The 13,612-nt window shown below is 40.8% G+C and overlaps 1 protein-coding gene across 1 annotated transcript in view; it reads left to right on the top strand.

Annotated features, from left to right (window-relative positions):
• The window catches only part of DNAJC12 (DnaJ heat shock protein family (Hsp40) member C12), a 39,792-nt gene extending 26,730 nt beyond the window's left edge, over positions 1 to 13,062 (top strand). The window contains exons 4-5 of the mRNA XM_046026231.1: positions 4,190 to 4,394; positions 12,743 to 13,062. Coding sequence (XP_045882187.1) covers positions 4,190 to 4,394; positions 12,743 to 12,837 — 300 coding nt within the window. The 3' untranslated portion in view covers positions 12,838 to 13,062. The remainder of the gene's footprint in view (positions 1 to 4,189; positions 4,395 to 12,742) is intronic.
• Positions 13,063 to 13,612: the final 550 nt, after the last annotated feature.

The raw sequence follows: 13,612 nt of genomic DNA, 5'->3' as shown, positions 1-13,612 counted from the left end.
TTCCATATCTACACTCCTCACTGGCATTTATTGTTTAATACATTCTTTTTTTTTTTTTAAAGGTTTTATTTATTTGACAGAGAGAGAGAAAGAGAGAGAGAGAGAGAGATCAAAAGTAGGCAGAGAGGCAGGCAGAGAGAGAGGGGGAAGCAGACTCACCACCAGGCAGAGAGCCCGATGTGGGGCTCGATCCCAGGACCCGGAGATCATGACCTGGGCCGAAGGCAGAGGCTTTAACCCACTGAGCCACCCAGGCGCCCTGTTTTTTACATTCTGACAACTGTGCTTCTGAAGTTGCTCATATAATACTGCTGAATTTTGAACCAGTGCAAAGTCTTCTCTTCCATCCTTTTAGTTCTCTTCGTAAGGCTTATAAATTCTATAAAAAACAGAGCTTTATTAATTAAAGAAAGCTGTAAATTATTTTAAATTTATTCTTGTTACAAATTCTGGTGAAAGAGCCATTGTACTGATGCAGAGAGACTTTTAAAATCATTGTGTTCTCTTTCTTCATGCTATTAAAAAAACTAAATATGAGAGTAATCAGGACGCCTGGGTGGCTCAGTTGGTTAAGTGACTGCCTTCGGCTCAGGTCATGATCCTGCAGTCCCGGGATCGAGTCCCGCATCGGGCTCACTGCTCCTCAGGGAGTCTGCTTCTCCCTTTGACCTTCCCCCTTCTCATGCTCTCTCTCTCATTCTCTCTCTTTCAAATAAATAAATAAAATCTTTAAAAAATATGAGAGTAATCACCATAATTACTGTTAGACACTTACTTTGTTCTTACATTGACCTTTATACATATATTTCAATATATAAAAATTATATGTATTTATATATATATTTCAGAGGGGAGGGGCAGAGAGAATTAAGAGAATTAAGAGAATCTTAAACAGGCTACATGCCCAGTGTGGAGCCAAAGTGGGGCTTGATCTTGCAACCATGAGATCATGACCTGAGCTGAAATCAAGTCAGATACTGACTGAGCCACCCAGACATCCCAACAGAGGAACTGTGACTTGGCTTACTTCATGATCTCAGAGTCCTGATGTTGAGCCTGGCCATGAACCCTGAGCCTCGGGTGGAACCCCCACATCAGACTCAGCACTCAGTGGGGAGTCTGCTTCTCCCTTTCTTTCTGCTCCTCCTCCTCCTGCTGCTCATGCTCTCTCTCTCTCAAATAAACAAATAAAAACCTTTAGAAAAAAGAGTTAATAGGCACACATTTTTGGTGAATTGATTGTTTGGCAAATTGATCCCTTCTGGAAGGGCTCTTTGGGACTGCCAATTACCCTCATGTGGCTCTGTTTGTCCACTGATTGTTCCTGGGTTCCTGGGCTTGGTGAGGTGTCCTTGGGGTGAGTCCAGATGGCTACAGTCGATAGGGGAAGCTTCCTACTATGCCCGTTTGGTTACCCTTTCCCCAGGAAACAGTGCGTAATTCAGTACCTTCTGGGTCTGTTTGGAAGACAGTCTGTCCTAAATGAATGTTATCCAAGAGCTTGTCAAAGATAACCCAGGCAAGTAAAAAATTTACTCATGTTGATCCAGAATAAAAACAGCTAGTCAATTTTGAATAGTTATTTAGCTTATCCATGGCTCACATAAATCAATTGATTTTTTTCTATTTGTCTATTTCTTTTCTTTTTTTTTTTCCAAGATTTTTAAAATTTATTTGTCAGAGAGATAGAGGGAGAGAGAGCAGACAGAGTGACAGGCAGAGGCAGAGGGAGAAGCAGGCTCCCTGCCGACCGAGCAAGGAGCCCAGTGTGGGACTCAATCCCAGGACGTTGGGATCATGACCTGAGCCGAAGGCAGCCGCTTACCCAACTGAGCCACCCAGGCGTCCCTCTATTTGTCTATTTAATCTTTACTGGCATGTAGGCACAATTTTTTATTATTAAACAAGGTCTAGAATTAAATGAGATTACTTACTTTATTTATTTTAAAGATTTTATCTATTTATTTGAGAGAGAGAGAGTGCATGAGCCAGAGGGAGGGGCCGAGGAAGAGGAAGAAGCAGGCTCCCCACGGAGCAGGGAGCCGGATTTGGGACTGGATTACAGGACCCTGGGATGAAGACTGGAGATGAAGGCAGATGTTTAACTGACCAAGCCACCCAGGTGCCCGAAGGTCCAGAATTTTAAAAATGACTTCCTAGGGGAAAAAAAACACATTAAAGAAAGCTGATAAGTTAATGGAGAAGGTAGAATAAATAACATAACAATTTCATAGACTGTAGGACAGTGGCCTTCGCACCCAGGCTTGGTGTCTGTTTAGCATTGGTTCACCCACTGCACACAGTGAGTTTTTGGTCTGGTGCAGTTTATTATTTTGCTGCACAGACTGTCTTTTTCCTAATGTCCCTCTTAGTCTCTATCAACTGCTATCATTTGATATTTATACTGATGATCCTTCTGTTGAGCTGAGTCATTCCACACTAGTTTCCTCGATGTTAAATGTTGTTCTGCCCAGTTAATATCTTAGGGCAGCTGAGAAATACGCTCTGTGAGCACAGAAATAAGGCCTAATTGTGTCCCAGCAAACCAGGCTGCCTAGCATCGCTCTTACATTAGTCCTTTGATTGAAGTGCAAAGAATGAGAGACATCCGAACTTGAGGTTAGATACTGTTTGGATTTTTCCCCTGTGTATTTCTTTCTTTTTTTTTTTTCCCCCTGTGTATTTCTTTAACTGGGATCAGCAGATACAGGGGCCTGATGTTAAAATATTTTATTCTTAAAAAGTGGATGGATGAATAAAACTATTATCTCAGGATATCTTTGGCATCTATCAAAGCATTTACTGTAGGTAAGTCATTAATCCTCAACACCATCTAAGGGAAATAGGAGACACTTTTATTCTGAGAAAGAAGTACTGAGGCCTGTAGTAAATTCACTGTACACGACACTTAACAGACTTGTGATGTTGAAGGACCACATTTTCAGCTCTCTGGGCCCCGAATTCTTGAATTTCTTATTTTCTATTTTTCACTGACCTTCCGGATATCCCTTCCCTGATGGATAAAACCTCTGGACAGCCTCTTTGTGCACCTGCAGAAAAAGGAAGAAACCAAACTAAACAACAACAGACCCAAACCAACCAAACCAAAAGCACATTTTTTGCACCAGCTAAGGCCGCTGTCCCTTTTAAAAATTAACATTGAAAAAAAAAAAGATTTTATTTATTTATTTGAGAGAAAGAGCATGAGCTGGGGGGGGGAACAGAAGAAGAGGGATAAGCAGGCTCCCCACTGAGCAGAGCCGACTCAAGCAACTCAAGGCTCGATCCCAGGACCCCGAGATCATGATCTGAGCTGCAGCCAGATGCTTAATGGACTGAGCCACCCAGATGCCCCTAAAATTAACGTTTGAAGAAAAGATTTCTTTTTTTAAAAAATTTATTTATTTATTTTTAAATGATTTTATTTATTTATTTGACAGAGAAAGAGAGATCACAAGTAGGCAGAGAGGTAGGGGGAAGCAGGCTCCATACTGTGCAGAGAGCCCCATGCAGGGCTCGATCCCAGGACCCTGAGATCATGACCTGAGCCGAAGGCAGAGGCTTAACTCACTAAGCCACCCAGGTGTCCCTATTTATTTTAGAGAGAGAGATGGGGTAGGGTCAGAGAGAGAGAGAATCCTAAGCAGACTTCTACCAAATGCAGAGCCCTATGCAGGACGCAATCTCACGACCCTGAGATCTGAGATCATGACTTGAGCTGAAACCAGGAGTCAGACACCCAACCTACTGAGCCACCCAGGTGTCCCTTAAAGATTTTATTTTTAGGTAATCTCCTCACCAGAGTGGGGCTCGAACTTACAACCCCTAGGTCAAGAGTTGCATGCTCTACTGTCTGAGCCAGCCAAGTGTCCCATCTTTTCCCCTTCCTCCCTTCTTTCCTTCCTTCCTTCTCTCCTTCCTTCCACCTTCCTCCCTTCCTCCCTCTTTCTCTCTCTTTCTCTTTAAGTAAGCTCTAGGCAACCTGGGGCCCAAATCCACCACCCTGAGACAGTCACCTGTTCCACTGACTGAACCAGTCAGGCACCCCAAAATTTACATTTTTGTTTTGAAATAAAACCTACAGAAAAATTCTTAATAGTAGGTCAGGTTTTACCACACATTGAACTTTAAATACAGAATACTATATCATATTGATTTTATATTTTGTGTCTACTTTTAATTAATGTAGTCAATGCACTGGGCTGTCAGAGGGAAAAAAGATCTGATGCTGGAAGAATCTGACCAGCCTCATACCGACAAGATTGAAAATGAGGAATGGAACAAGCAAAGAGAAATAAAGAAAGAGGAACTGGGTTCAACCACAGAGAAAATGGAGCAAAAAGAATCCAAGTCCTTGGAGAAGTCATTCTCGCCACAAAATCCTGATTCTCCAAGTAAGTCAAGTCATGTAGCTTTGCAGAACAAAGAAGGTCTGAAATTAAAGGGCTTGGTTGGGGACACCTGGCTGGCTCAGTGGGTTAAAGCCTCTGCCTTTGGCTCAGGTCCTGATCTCAGGGTCCTGGGATCGAGCCCCGCATCGGGCCCCCTGCTTCCCCCTCTCTCTCTGCATGCCTGTTTGCCTACTTGTGATCTCTGTCTGTCAAATAAGTAAATAAAATCTTTAAAGGGCTTGGTTTATACTGCGTTTATTCTCGACCTCTTCCAACTAAACAGTAGTGCCAAATTTAAGGATTACTTTATCACCTTAAAAGATACTTAGCACTGACACAGGCACTGGCAGACACAGTCCCCAATACATTCCTTGCGAGGGAAATTTGGGGCATTTCTGGGAGTGTCTTGTGCTGGACTGAAATAACACTGCCATTTACTGGGTGTTTACTGTGTATAGAAATGTTCTCTATGTGCATTACTTTACATGTATTATCTTGTCTTATGTTTAATTCATAGACAATTTATTTACTCCTCACTACAAGCTTGTGAGGTTTGGCACCGTATTGCTCATTGTACAGATGAGAAACCTGAAGTCCAGGGAGGCTGAGTGTGATTTTCCCAAAGCTCTCCAGCTTGTGTGCAGCAGGAAAGGGAGCTGGACGAAGGCAACTTGGCTTCAGAGTCTGTGTGTAAGGCAAGGCATTGCACTACCTTGAGAAGGTACATCTGGAACTAGCTCTGGAGACATTCTGGATGATAGACAGCTCCACTGAAGCAGGCATTATAGAGATTAAGTTCTGAAGCTATACTACCTAGCTCTACCACTTGTGATCTGTGTTACTTGGTAAAAGTTACTTAACTTCCTTAGATTGCAGTTTCCTCCCTATAAAATCAAGATTGTGACGGTACCTTCTCATAGAATTATTGTGAGGATTAAATGAGATCCATGCAAAATGCTTATCACAGTGATTCACCTACCCAGCGGTCTTGGGTTAATGTCAGCTATTGTGATCATTTCTTTGTGTTTCCAGCCATCCCACTGTGTTGATCTTGTATGAGTGTGTTTTGTACACACACTGTCATTGTCCTTCAGAGTCTTGCTAGGCTCTCGGGGTTGTGATTCAGCATCTCTTTAGAATTTAACCTTTAAACCAAAGGCTCCTGAAAGTCCTTGAATCCTTGAATAGTTACTGAAGAAAAGAAGATAATTAGTTTGTGGTGAATTACAGTCTTTCTAGAAATAGTCACTTGAAATCTCCCTTTGGGGAGAACTTCTCCATGCTCATTACCTGAAAAGAATAAAGATTTTTAGGGTGCAATTCAGGTGTCTGTGCTGGTTACTCAGGATATCCTTTTGTGGAGTCCACGCATGGATTGCATCAGCCTCATATCTGGGCATGGTTATAATGTAACAAGCTGATCAAAGCAGAAGACCGAATTTCAGAAAAAAACAGTGTTTTAGGCAAATAACACACGTAAAAATGGAGACCTACGCACAGGCACACACAGGCAAACACACAAATGTTTCTTTACTCAGCCCAGAATGTTCAGATCTGTGCTTCCTGAACCCCTGGGGCCTCTCTGTGCCTCTCTGTTTCAGATTCAGATCTAGTCTGAGTTCACTGGGGGCGGCGAGGGGGGGGCGGGGAATGGGGGGAAGGAGGGACATCTGATCACTTCAGAGCCTCAGGCATGAGGCTGGAATCCCTTGCATCAGATTCTAGAAAATTTTCTCTTCCTTTAAAAAACTACTTATTTATGGGGCACCTGGGTGGCTCAGAGGGTTAAGCCTCTGCCTTTGGCTCAGGTCGTGATCTGGGGAGCCTGCTTCCCCCTCTCTCTCTGCCTGCTGTTCTGCCTTCTTGTGATCTCTCTCTCTCTCTCTGTGTCAAATAAATAAATAAAATCTTTGAAAAAAATCACTTATTTAGATATTTTTTAAATACCCCAAATTAACAGGAGCTTGTTATTAGAAAATTCAAAGAAGCACATATAGATAGTGACTTGGTGTCTTACCCCAGGTTCCCATCATTCTCTGCTTCTGTTTCCTGAAGTAACCAATGCAGATGCCCAGGTGTGTCTCCTTCCACATTGTCCTCTATGCTAATACAAGCCTGTAAGAAATACATGTTCACTTGCGAGGGCTTTAAAAATAATGGTGTTATACTGCTACATTGTGCCTGGAGCACAAAGTCTGGAATCAAATCCCTGCTTTTCCACAGATGAGTTGCATGACCTTGTTCAAGCAAGTTAACCCCTCTGTATCTGTGTTTTCTTATTATATGGCCAGAACGTTAGTGTCTGTGTCATACGGTTTTCTTGAGTAATAAATAAATTATGTAAAATATTTAGAGGTACCTGGTAGGTGCTTTTTTGGTGTTAGCTTTTATTATTATGGGGCTTTTCCTTAGACTCTTACATTTAGAATTAACTCATCCTTTTACTTTTATTTTTTTTATTATGTCCTTTTAGATAGCAGATAAGGATTCCACATGATAGATATATTGTAATTTACTCAGAATAAATTGTGATGTCAGGTTTTTTTTTGTAATCCTATTTTATTATTGTTAATTTTCAAATTCCAGTGTAATTAACATACAGTGTTATGTTAGTCTCGTGTGTGTAATACAGTCTGATGTCAGTTTTTTTTTTAAATTTTTTTATTTTATTTATTTGACAGAGAGAGAGATCACAAGTAGGCAGAGAGGCAGGCAGAGAGAGAGGAGGAAGCAGGCTCCCTGCGGAGCAGAGAGCCCGACACGGGCTCGATCCCAGGACCCTGAGACCATGACCTGAGCCGAAGGCAGCGGCTTAATCCACTGAGCCACCCAGGCGCCCCAGTCTGATGTCAGTTTTGATGCCCTCCCATGGTGAAGTATATTCTCTTACTGTGACTGAGGGATGGAAGGTGGGGGGAGCAGTGAGAGGAGGGTCACTTGTCTGAGAAGCTGTCTTGGAGAATGAGAATTACGAAATTTTACTAAAGGCCACATTTACCATTTCTTAATGCTGTTTAAGAGATTATCGGCTTTAGGGGCCCCTGGGTGGCTCAGTGGGTTAAGCCTCTGCCTTCGGCTCAGGTCATGAGGCTCAGGTCATGATCTCAGGGTCCTGGGATCAAGCCCCACATCAGGCTCTCTGCTCAGCAGGGAGCCTGCTTCTGCCTCTCTTTCTGCCTGCCTCTCTGCCTACTTGTGATCTCCCTGTCAAATAAATAAATAAAATCTTTAAAAAGAAAAAGAGAGATTATTGGCTGTAAAGAGTAACACCGTAAAGTTGGAGTTTGATATATCAAAGTGCAGTTGTATGATTATTTGTACCTTTATTTTACTGCAGTGTAAATTTCTGTAACATCCACATTTAAGAAATATTATTCATGTCTGCTTTACCGAGTCCAGAGTTGCTTCTCACCTACTTTTTCAGCATATTCATTAATTTCTTCAAGCAGTGGTTCATATTTACTTTGGAGTTTGCCTTTTGATGTCTCTTCTGTGATGGCCATCTGTTAAATAGTCCCCAGCCTGTTCTGACACTTCACTGCAACCAGGAAAATATGGAGCACAGCCCCCGAACACTGGTGTGTGAGACAATCTCACTTTTCCTTTCTTCCACTTAAATATGCAATAAATATGGCTTCTGATCAGTGCCATTCTAGAATAAAATAGTTTATGGAATGTCTGGAATTTAAAAAAAAAGATCATATGTAGCTGATGTGTGCTGCTCTGGACATCTGGGATTGCTCATTCTATGGTTTCTACCGAGGGTTTTCTATGGCAGTTGAGCCAGTGTGGCAATAAGTGCCAGGAAATAAACACCTTTGGATTAGCCATAGATATTGATGAATGTGAGTGGGAGGCTCCTTTACTTCTCAAACTGGAGAACTCTGTGGGGGTTTTTATACTGTCTTCCAGGGCTCTCTAGTGCAATCAAGCCCTGGTTGCCCAGGGTAGCAATCTGCCTGATAACGTACCTTTTACAAACTTGGTTCCTTTCCGTATTTTCTTACCAGGACCTCCCTGAATTAGCTTTCAGATTAACCACTTATTGACCCTGGCTCGATCAGGAGAGCATGCAACTCTTTTTTTTTTTTTTTTTTTTTTAAGATTTTATTTATTTATTTGAGAGAGTGAGAGCTAGAGCATGTGAATGTGAGCAGGGGGAAGGGAAGACAGAGAGAGAGAAGCAGACTCCCCACTGAGCAGGGAGTCTGACTCGATCCCAGGACCCCAGGATCATGACCTGAGCCAAAGGCAGACGCTTAACCAACTGAGCCACCCAGGTGCCCCAGCATGCAACTCTTAATCTTGGGGTCATGAGTTCAGACCCCACGTAGGGTGTGAAGCCTACTCAAAAACAAACAACAAATTAGCTACTTACATTGGAATTCTTGTTTGGGGGTCTATTTCTATTGGAACCCAAGTTAGAAAACACCTTTTTCAAATTGTAAAATAACAAGTATATTTATAGTAGAAATGTGAGAAATGTGGTCAAGCAAAAGGTAGAAAACACAACTTGTAATCTTAGCACCTAGAAACATACCTATTATTGATCTTTTGGTGCATTTTTATATATGTTAGTATACCTAAAATTAAGAGGACCATACTGTACATGTTGTGTGTATGTGAGTGTGTGTGTGTGTGTGTATTTCAGGCACAGGTTGTCAGAAATTTCCTTTTGATTTTTCCTGAAAAGAAAATTCTTAAATTTGTTTTCTCTGATAATTCTAAAGAGAGTACAAACAGACCGTTTTCTTAAATGACCACTGTCAACTGTTCTGTGCATATTTTCTGATTAGATATTTAGATAATATTTTAAGATAGCAATGGAAGCATATTTTGTATATTATTCTGTAAGCTTTTTTTTTTTTTTAAGATTTTATTTGTCAGAGAGAAAGAGAGAGAGGGAGCAGCCCACAGAGGGAGAAGCAAACTCCCCACTGAACCAGGACCCCTATGTGGGACTCCATCCCAGAGCCTGAGCTGAAGACAGACAGTTACTGATTGAGCCACCCAGGCAGCTCTATAAACTTTTTTTTTTTAATTGTTTTTAATTTGTTTGACAGAGAGAGATCACAAGTAGGCAGAGAGGCAGGCAGAGAGAGAGAGAGAGGGGGAAGCAGGCTCCGTGATGAGCAGAGAGCCCGATGCGGAGCTCAATCCCAGGACCCTGAGACCATGACCTGAGCCAAAGGCAGAGGCTTAACCCACTGAGCCACCCAGGCGCCCCTATAAACTGTTTTCTAACTATCTGTCAGTGATATGAGAATTTTTCTATGACCATAAATATTAAAAAATTGTTATTGACTATATCAACACTTTTTAAAAGATTTTAAAAAAGATTTAAAAAGATTTCTGATCTCTAACAGACAGAGATCACAAGTAGGTGGAGAGGCAGGCAGAGAGAGAAAGGGAAGCAGGCTTCCCATTGAGCAGAGACCTGGATGCAGGGCTTGATGCAGGCCTTGATGCAGGTCTTGATGCAGGGCTCGATCCCAGGACCCTGGGAACATGACCCGAGCCAAAGGCAGAGGCTTTAACCCACTGAGCCACCCAGGTGCTCCAATATATCAAATGCTTTTAACCAACTTTCCACTGCTGAAGATTTAGATTGTTTCTTGATTTTTAAAAACATTTATAAATCATGATAAATATCCTTATGGTTAAACCCTTGAGAACATCTGTGATTATTTCCTTAGGATATATTTCTAGAAGTAGAATTATTGGGTTAAAGTTTACACTTTTTAACGAGTTTGATAGATTTTGCCAAATTGTCTGCAGCAGATTTTTTGCCAATTTACCCTCCTTCTAGTAGAGAAGGAAAATGACCTTTTCTTTAATTTTTAACAAAGTTGTTTAGAATTAGAGAAATCTTACTATTGTGGAATAAATTATTTGTTTTTCCAGAGATCCTTTACCATTGACCTTTTACTTTGGCAGCTATTTGAAAGCTGTTTCCAATTTCGTTGCAAATGAACTCCCAAATTCCGTCACTGAAGATATCTACAAATATCCTTTTATTGTTAATCATTTAAGCACAGAATTCTCTTTCAGCCATGTAAACTAATTCTTGTTGATAAGAAGTCAAAAGTTGGCTCTACAAATCAAGAAGAGAAAGATCAATATTTCAAAAGTAAAAGGGTGGGACTTTATAAATAGGCAGTTTAAGACAGAAAATACAGCAGCTTTAAACATATAAAATATTTCATTTCATTGTAATTAGTGAAATGATAACTTCTCTTAATGTATGCTTCTGTGAATCAGTGAGACATAGGATCAACCATCCGGTTAAAAAAAAATGAGCAGATAATTCATAGAACCGAAAATACACAAATAGCCTTGGAACATATGAAGAGATGCTTTAACTCACTCATACCAAGAGAAAGGTAAATTAAAACTGCACCGTTTGGTACTCATCTGCCTGGCAAATGTTACTAAGTTTGTTGACGTGGTGTTAATGATGGTATAGGAAAATCAGCTGCTGCTGGGTCAAGCTTTATGGAGAACTGTCTGGCAGTGTCTGTTAAAACTGCAAATGCACGATGACTTTGACCCAGCCATCCCACTTCCACAAATTTTATCCTACAGATCACCCATGTGCAAAATGACATGTATGCCATGTTATTCACTGCAGAATAGCAAATAAATGCATTGTGTTTTTGTTTATCGTACAATAGAATACTCATCCACTGTAAGAGAGAATGGGAAAGCTCTTCATATATAAAGAGCAACCATCAGGGACGCCGGGATGGCTCAGTGGGTTAAGCCACTGCCTTCAGTTCAGGTCATGATCCCAGGGTTCTGGGATTGAGGAAGGAAGGGTTCCTTGCTCAGCGGGGAGCCTGCTTCTCTCTCTGCCTCTGCCTGCCACTCCCCTTGCTTGTGCTCTCTTTCTCTCTGATAAATTAAAAAAAAAAAAAAAGCAAACATCAAGGTATATTAGAAACAGAAAGTCAAAAAGAGACTAGTGGACCATCTGTTAGCATTTAGGATAAAAAAGGAGTGGGAAGGTGGTGTTGGAGAATGTATGCATGTATTTGCTTGTACATACCTGGACTATCTCTGGAAGGATAGGCAGGCAGCTGGTAACACATTTGTCTACTGGGAACATCAGAGGAGAGGAAGGCAGAAGACTTTTGGAGTAAATCTTTGTGCCTTTTGAATTTTAGCCATGTGAATATACTGCCTACTTAGAAAATAAATAAAAATTTTAAATAGACAAAAATCAAAATAGATAAATCAAAGAGAAAAAGAAATCTGGGATATATGCCGCATTTTACTGTTATGTTTTGTGACCACACAGAAGTCCCCCCTTTTGGAGTGGGGTCTCCCCATATATAATATATAAATAAATGAATATTTAATGTCAAATATTCACAAGGGTTTTATAGAAAAATTAGCAGGGTAAGGGGACAAAGAGGGACAGAGGTTGGGGCTGGGTACTATTTGCATCAAGTGGTCAGGAAAGGAAGCTGCTTAGAAATCCAGAATCGGGGCGCCTAGGTTGCTCAGTCGTTAAGCATCTGCCTTCAGCTCAGGTCATGATCCCAGTGTCCTGGAATCCAGTCCTGCATCAGGCTCCTTGCTCAGGGGGAAGCCTGCTTTTCCCTCTCCCACTACCCCTGCTTGTGTTCCCTTTCTCACTGTGTCTCTCTCTGTCAAATAAATAAATAAAATCTAAAAAAAAAAAAAAAAAAAATCCAGAATCTCAGGCTCCACTCCAGACATCCAGAATCAGAATCTCCAGTATAATAAAATCTCTAGATAATGACTATGCGTATGGAAGTTTGAGACATTCTGGTCTAGCTAATTCCTACTCATGGTCACTTTGAATGTGACTTCTTTCCAGAAGTCTTTTCTCACTTTACCTTTATTCTGCCAAGTCCACACTGAATGACTTTCTCTGGTCTCCCATTCTCCTATGTGTTTCCCTCCATATATATGTGTGTGTGTGTGTGTGTATACATACTTATATATATATTTTTTTTTGGGGGGGGGCCACATTAATAGTTTTCTGGATTCTTCTGTGACCCCCATCAGGAGACAGGCACTGCTGTCTCACGGTACTCAGCACAGAGGCTGGCAATATGTAATAGTCGCTCAAAAAATGTTTCTTTACAAATGAATAAATGAATGGGTGCACCAGGCCAAATCAAAGTGTGTGTGTGTGGAAAAAAGAACTTGAATGTCTACTTAAGATAATCAGTTTCTATAAGATATTGGTAATCCATATTAAAGGCTTACTTACATTTCATTTATTATAGTGAAATCTTATCAGCAAGCCATTTTGCCATGACACTGTGAGTTTTCTTTTGCTACCTCTCTGATTTTAAAAACTCTTCTGTGCTTTAAAGGTTTTTCAGATGGGAACTCTTGGCACCTTCGTTTCCGCTGGTCTGGGGATGCTCCGTCAGAACTCCTGAGGAAATTCAGAAACTATGAAATATGAAAAGTTACTGCTCAATTGGGGAGAGAGAAAACAAGACCATCTCCTGTGTTGCCAACAAGGCTTTGTTTAAATCTTATAAATGTTATGTTTCTCTGTCATGTTTGTGAATCTCTTAGTACTGATTGATTCCTCCATCCTTAAACCCATTCGATCACAATGTGTTTTTTAAATGAGAAGAGTTTCAGACAGTTTCTTTCAATCTTTGAATACATTAAACTCTTAGATCCAAAGTTAGCTTGTATGGTGTGTATTTTCCTGTTAATGTTACTTGTAGAACTCCATTTTAAAAAGCTATCTCTGTATTTAAATAATTCACTGATATACCATAATCTCTCTTAGTGCTGGTTGTACAAGAAATGTTTTCTGACTCTTGACTTAAAATGAAATGTGAAATTACTTGTCTAAACTCCATAGAGTGAAATAAATCACTTCCCAAAATTCACAATGAATTTGTAATTTAACTGTATTTTGAAAATAATTTGATTAGCTATTTCTTTCTTTTTTTTTTTTTTTGAAGATTTTGTTTATTTATTTGAAAGAGAGAGAGATCATAAATAGGCAGAGGCAGGCAGAGAGAGAGGCTCCCTGTTGAGCAGAGAGCCTGACGCGGGGCTCGATCCCAGGACCCTGAGACCATGACCTGCACCAAAGGCAGAGGCTTAACCCGCTGAGCCACCCAGGTGCCCCTGATTAGCTATTTCTACTTTAATTTTAGTCTTTATAAAATTAAAAGGTTATTTATTTGAGAAGACATGTTTTGGGAGGAGAGGCAAGG

Source organism: Meles meles, chromosome 13, assembly GCF_922984935.1.
Source record: "Meles meles chromosome 13, mMelMel3.1 paternal haplotype, whole genome shotgun sequence".
NCBI classification, from domain to species: Eukaryota; Metazoa; Chordata; class Mammalia; order Carnivora; family Mustelidae; genus Meles; species Meles meles.
Note: the sequence above shows the minus strand (reverse complement) of the source record. Positions and strands in the feature narration are given on the sequence as shown.